The 6,554-nt window shown below is 44.6% G+C and overlaps 2 protein-coding genes across 3 annotated transcripts in view; one reads left to right on the plus strand and one right to left on the minus strand.

The window, feature by feature from the left end:
* Positions 1 to 1,701, minus strand: part of ITIH3 (inter-alpha-trypsin inhibitor heavy chain 3) — a 43,004-nt gene extending 41,303 nt beyond the window's left edge. The window contains exons 1-2 of the mRNA XM_053377603.1: positions 1,584 to 1,701; positions 833 to 853 (exon numbers count right to left, since the gene is read on the minus strand). Coding sequence (XP_053233578.1) covers positions 833 to 853; positions 1,584 to 1,676 — 114 coding nt within the window. The 5' untranslated portion in view covers positions 1,677 to 1,701. The remainder of the gene's footprint in view (positions 1 to 832; positions 854 to 1,583) is intronic.
* LOC128408217 (inter-alpha-trypsin inhibitor heavy chain H4-like) overlaps positions 1 to 6,554 on the plus strand; it is a 76,820-nt gene that overhangs the window by 14,642 nt on the left and 55,624 nt on the right. The gene's annotated exons all lie outside the window — the stretch shown is intronic.

Raw genomic sequence — 6,554 nt, forward strand, 5'->3', positions numbered from 1 at the left:
TCAAGGGCCACAATGCCAGCAGTGGTAGTATCTCCACATACATGCACAACACATGCCGCATACATGCAGACCACAGACACTCAGCACACATACAACACACAAACTCAAGAGGTATGCAGGCATAGAGCACTCCACTCTCTCACAACACACACATAGTCACACACTTATACATATACTTTGCACACAAACACAAACATACATGCATATACAAACAACCAGCATTTTCTGCCGTCCCTACTGGGGTGGAGATGACTGAAAAATGCTGCCAAGGGCAAGCAGAGGGCTTGTCTCCAATATGAGTGCTGTGCTGCTTAGCACTGAGATCAGGAGACAAAATCCCACTGCTTGCTCTTTAAGAGTAAAAGGCAGCATCTCCCCCACTCTCAATGCTGGGGTGGTGGTAAAGATCAAGCAGAGGGCTTCTCTCTGATCAAAGCGCTGTGGTGCTTAGTGCTGAGCTGGGAACCCCTTTGCTTGCTCTTTACAGAGGATTTCTAAGGAGTGTGCAGGTGGATATTTTTATTTTATTTTTTAAAAAACCTTTTATTGATTTTCAGACTTGCATTCTAGGACATATCATTGATTGACAAGCAGTACAAAATACAAGAAAATATTAAACATATTATCTTCACACCACATACTGAAGGTGTGTGTGGGGGGGTGTCACAATCAAATGGTCTGTGGAAAGGCAGAGAGGTTTCGTGTCCTGATTTCAGTGCTAAGATTGGGAAATTAAACACTAAAAACCAGGCAGAGCACGTTATCTCCCCTCAGGCTATCCTCCCCTATATGCCAAGAACAACCTAAGTTTAAAAATAAGACAAGTACTTACAGTATTTGCAACATTTCTTTTCTGTAAAGAAAAAACAAAATAATAGATTTCATTATTACCATATTCATTTGGAAATGCTCACACTAATAGGTGCATTTCAGTTTATTAGCCCTCATCAAGCCCATCACTGACTCCAAGCATTTGTTCACTTTATTCTGAGGGTTCGTTCTGATCATTCTGGAGACTAGGTGCAGAAGAGATGGGGAAAATAGGAAGCTGTCTTATACCAAGCCAGACCATTGGTCTATTTAGCTCAGTATCGTTTAACCTTACTGGGAACAAGTCTGCAGGGGTTCAGACAGCAGTGTCTCCCAACCTTTCACCACTCAACATGGAACATGGGCATTACAAGACTAGCGGCGGGGCCTCTACTGATCTGACTTACCCATTAGCTGAATTGTAACCTATAATGCAACCCTATCTTCTCAGAGGTAAGTCCCATTGAATTCAATGGGCCTTACTCGCACAGAAGTGTGTATAGCATTGCAGTCCTAGATGCTTATAATGCCAATGGACACACCTGGCATCTAGGGATCCTTTGAGTACAAGAGATAATATCTAGGATATCTAGGAGTCTACTTTGATATGAGAAATAATCCATATATCACTCTGTTTTTGTCCTAGGGATATTCATGCACTAGAAGAAATACATTTACACTTGCAGAGCCCTGCCCCTTTCGATGGCATTTCAGTGCCAACATGGGATTGTTTGTATCCTATGATTTCAATCGCTGCTTCTTTGTATTCTTACCTTGATGTTTCTGATATTAGAGATTAAAAAATTGGATGATCCAAGAGCAGGAATCAGCGCCAACAGAGTACAAAACAGGAGCTGGTTCCCCATGGTCAAAGAATGAATAAGAAAGCAGGAAGGATGAGCAGCCTTATAATCCATTTTGCAACAAGTTAATAGGTAACCAAAGCCGCAAATATTTATATACAGCTTTGTCAAGGATTGCTGGGTCTCCAGCATCGCAAGGTCAGAGGTTCATGTTCTGAAGCTGACAAAGGCAAAAATTTGAGCTGGTGTTGAGACAAAATTTAAGTGTGCCAGTGTGGTTGTAGTGGTTAAGAGCGGTGGACTCGTAATCTGGGGAACCGGGTTCGCGTCTCCGCTCCTCCACCTGCAGCTGCTGGGTGACCTTGGGCTAGTCTCTGAAGTCTCTCAGCCCCACTCACCTCACAGAGTGTTTGTTGTGGGGGAGGAAGGGAAAGGAGATTGTTAGCCGCTTTGAGACTCCTTCGGGTGGTGATAAAGTGGGATATCAAATCCAAACTCTTCTTCTTCTTAAGTGTAGGATCTTGAGGTGTCTTTTCAGTGCAGATTTTTGGGCTGTGCCCACACGTCTCAAAATTTGGCTGTCTTTCCAGCTCAACCCCACAGCCTCCTCATCTTCAAAAATGAAGCAGGGAAAATGAAGAAAAGCCAAAGGGGAGGCAAGTGCCTGTACCTTTGGTATTCTTGTTTGCTCCCAGGCTGAGGGAGGTAGTTGAACCTAGCTGCAGAGTGGGCTGTGGAGAGGACAGTGGGGCTCACTGGTTGATGACTTGGGCTGCATACACGATGCCCTCTTTGCCACAGGCCCACTGGACAAGGCTGTTTGACACATTTTCAACAGCTACCCTGGGATCTCACCTAGAAGTTCCCTTCTGTAGGCAGCCATCTTACCACAGGGAGCTGAGGGCCACGTGGCTGTGTCCTGGGTGCCCCTGTCTGTCAGATTAGCCAGCTCACTGTGAGTTCACCAGTGTTTTATTTGGGTGTCCCATGTGTTTCCCTCGCTTGTGTTAGGTGTCATTTGGGGTCCCTGCAGGATGTTTGGATAAAAGTATGGTTATCTATGCAGCTGGTGGCAATTGCTGAAAGCATTTCTTGATGCCCTTTGAACCCAGCCTCACCCTTGAGAAGCTGGGATCGAAGTGCGCATGGCATCGTCACGCCGGCCTCCCTGAGCCACTTTGTGATCCTTGCAAGGTGGTGCGGGAGAGACTCAGTGAGGGCGGTGTGAGCAGCGCCCCCCAAATATGTGTTTGGGGCAATTGCCCTGACAGCCCCCCACGATATGCCCCTGCCTTCAGGTCTTGGAGGGGAGAGAAAAAAACAATCTGATCCTGGCATTCTAGTTTCTTCATGAAAAAAGAGCGAGAAATTCTTCAAATGCAGGAATACTGCCATACTCTGTCCAGATCGCTCAGACTCATGTCTGGTCTGATGCAGTTAAAATAAAATATTGTTAAACATTAAGGACATCTAAACATCTCCATCGTCTTTTCAGTGCCTATTGAAGAACTTTCCCTCCAAACAATTTTCCGAATAACTTTTTCAACTGGGGATTTTTATCCCAGTAACTGCATGGAATTTGGATGGCTTAATATATGAAATTGTTTTAATTTTTGATGTTATTATTGTTAATCACTTTGCGGTGTTTCATAGGAAGCAATTCATAAATGGAATTCAGTAAATGCCTAAATAAGAACATCAAAAACATTTAAAAACTGTCACATATCTTCACAGCTAATAATGACAAGGTTGCTATATTTTCTGGGCATATCATCTGCATACTGCAGACTTCAGGTTGGAAAGTAGCTCTGGCCTCATATTGCAGGTTGGAGTGGCTTATGACAGCCCTGCAGTGTAGTTCTTGCTGAATACTGTAGGCTGAATACTGTAGGTTGAGGGGTCAGGCTGAGAGAGTAGTTTATAACAACCCTGTACTGTAGTGCTGTTACCTCCATGTTACATGTCGGCATTGGATTGTGGTTTACATTTATTACAAGTTGGGAAGGAGGAGAGAGGGAGAAAGAGAGAGAGAGAGAGAGAGAGAGAGAGAGAGAGAGAGAGAGAGAGAGAGACTTATAGCAGCTCTGCAACCACTCTGAATATGACAGGTCAGAGGGGCGGCTGAGACTAGCTTAGGTTTCCCACCCTCACTAGTATCAGAAGGTCCCATATTCCACTGACTTGCATTCAAATAGGTTCTGCTTTTCAGAAACTCCACCCACATTGCCCCCCCCCCGGTTTTGTTCGTTAAATAAACCAGTGGAAACTAGGAAGAGCAGAGGTCCCTCTCTTTGCTGCCATTGTGGGGTGTGTTTTTTTAAAGTTTTTTTTTGAGGGAGGGAATCTGTTGCCAAATCACAAAAGAAGAGAAATTTTAGATTTGTCCCTTGATTTCTATGGACAGCTTTTTAAAGGCCTATGGACAATGGAAATTAAAGTGTGTGTGTGCGTGTGTTCTCTGGAAAAGAAAGGGGACAATGGGGAAGAAAGTTTGTGTTTGTGTGATAAAGAACACAAGATTGCTAGAGAGAAGAAAAAGAAAAGCCAGGAGGGGAAACATAACTATTTTGGCTAGTAGCCATTTATTGCTTTATCCTTCATGGGAGGCGTGGGTGGTGCTGTGGTCTAAACCACTGAGCCTCTTGGGCTTGCTGATCAGAAGGTCGGTGGTTCGAATCCCCGCGACAGGGTAAACTCCCGTTGCTCTGTCCCAGATCCTGCCGAGTGGCGGAGAAAGGTCAGGTGGTACCCAGTGTGGAAATTTTATTGTCACCCCCCCCACACACAGTGAATTATTATTTGCCTGCAACAATGAGTTGACTTTATTTCATTGGGGAGGGGGGTAAAGTTGTTGAGCTTTTGCAGAGCCAACCTTTTTTTTGGGGGGGGACATCACGTGCCCTGTGGCGAGGAGCCTGCCAGCCACCATACACCTGAGGGAGAGCCGCTGGGCGGACCGTTTTGGCAGCGGGAAGCCTGTGCGCACCAAAGCAACAGCGTCTATCACAACCGTTGACTGCCGCACATAATTTTGTCATCCCCCTCAGAGGTGGCACCCGGGGCACACCGCACCCACCTTGCGATATCTCTGCACCTGCCAACCTAGCAGTTTGAAAGCACGCCAGTGCAAGTAGATAAATAGTTACTGCTGCGGCGGGAAGGTAAACGACATTTCTGTGCGCTCCGGCTTCTGTCATGGTGTTCCGTAGCACCAGAAGCAGTTTAGTCATGCTGGCCACATGACACTGAAAGCTGTCTGTGTCCATCCAAGTTTATGGCCATCACTGCCTCCTGTGGGAGTGAGTTCCACATGACTTTGAGCTGCATGAAGAAGTACTTTTAAAAATATCTGTCCTGAAGCTTTAAACGTTCTGCTTCATTGGATACCCACAGGTTCTAGTGATATGAGGGAGATAAACTTTTCTCTAGCCACTTTCTCCAGGCCATGCATAATTATATAAATGTCTACCATGTCACCTCTTACCTTTTCTATAATCAAGTAAGTCCCAAACGTTGCAAACTTTCCTCATAGGGGACTCACTCCATCCCCACAATCTTTTTCTGAACCTTTTCCAACTGCTCTGAGGTGAAATGACACACATTTGGCAGGCAAACATATTGCAAATGTACTATCTTCGGATTATCTATTGGCTTTAGATAAACAGACATTTGACCTCCTCAATGTTCCTTTAAGAGAAGCACAAAGGTCTTCACGTATAGCTTTTCAGAAATACCATTGATCAGAAGTGTGCTTCGGAAGAGGAGCTGTGTGGGGATTGTTTGGAACTCTATGTGAGTACAGTCTTGGATGAGGACGACTCTTTTGTATATGTAGTTTTGCAAGCCTAATGCTTTGAAGCTGTTCCAATGGGTTAGGGCAAAGTCTTTCTTAAATGTTGATTTAATGGCTCCTTTGGCACCCATGAATGACTGTAGCTTGGTGGCAGAGTGCCTGCTTTGTAGAATGTCCCAAGTCCAATCTCTGATACCTGCAACTAAATGGATCAGACCTTCTTCCAGAGACCCTGGAAAGACATTGCTAGCTGGAGTAGCCATTACAGAACTAGATGGATGAATATTATTATGACCTAATCTAAAAAACAGATTTCCATATTTCTAAGTCTATACTTTTGGAAATGAATGGACAATACTGGTAATGTGAATTTGAAGGCTCTTTGGGGTGAAATGGTATGGTAAAAATGAAGTTTAAGTCAACTGTTTCTTATCCTCTTTAAATACAGGGTGCATGAAACTGGAACTTAGAAAGACTGTTGGGGCATTTCTGAGAGGAATGTTGCAATACTGTTATTGAAGTGAGCTAGGCACCCTAATCACAAATTGGACTGTGAGTGTATTTGAGTTAATGGAGCAATGTTTAACCCCTCATAATGGAATAGGAATACAGGATTTCCTGGGACTGTCTCTAGTCCCCTTCTCATGTTACACTGGTGGTATGGGAGCTGATAGGACATGGCATCATCAGGATAGCATGGCCCATGCTAGTGAAAAAGCCCATTTCCCCCAGTGGTAGCAGGGTGACCCTCCTGCTGGAAACCTAAGGATTCTTGAAATGTTGTTTAAAAATAGCATTAATCATATATACATGGCAGGTGTTTACACTGTGATTTGTTTGTTCCAAAATCCATCTAGAATCTCTGTACCACCATAACTGTATTTAATACATGATATAATAGCACATTAGAGCCAGTGTAGTGTAGTGGTTAAGAGCGGTAGTTTCGTAATCTGGGGAACCGGGTTCGCATCTCCGCTCCTCCCCATGCAGCTGCTGGGTAACCTTGGGCCAGTCACACTTCTCTGAAGTCTCTCAGCCCCACTCACCTCACAGAGTGTTTGTTGTGGGGGAGGAAGGGAAAGGAGAATGTTAGCCGCTTTGAGACTCCTTAAAGGGAGTGAAAGGCGGGATATCAAATCCAAACTCTT

This window comes from Podarcis raffonei, chromosome 2 (assembly GCF_027172205.1).
Source record: "Podarcis raffonei isolate rPodRaf1 chromosome 2, rPodRaf1.pri, whole genome shotgun sequence".
In the NCBI taxonomy this organism is placed as follows: Eukaryota; Metazoa; Chordata; class Lepidosauria; order Squamata; family Lacertidae; genus Podarcis; species Podarcis raffonei.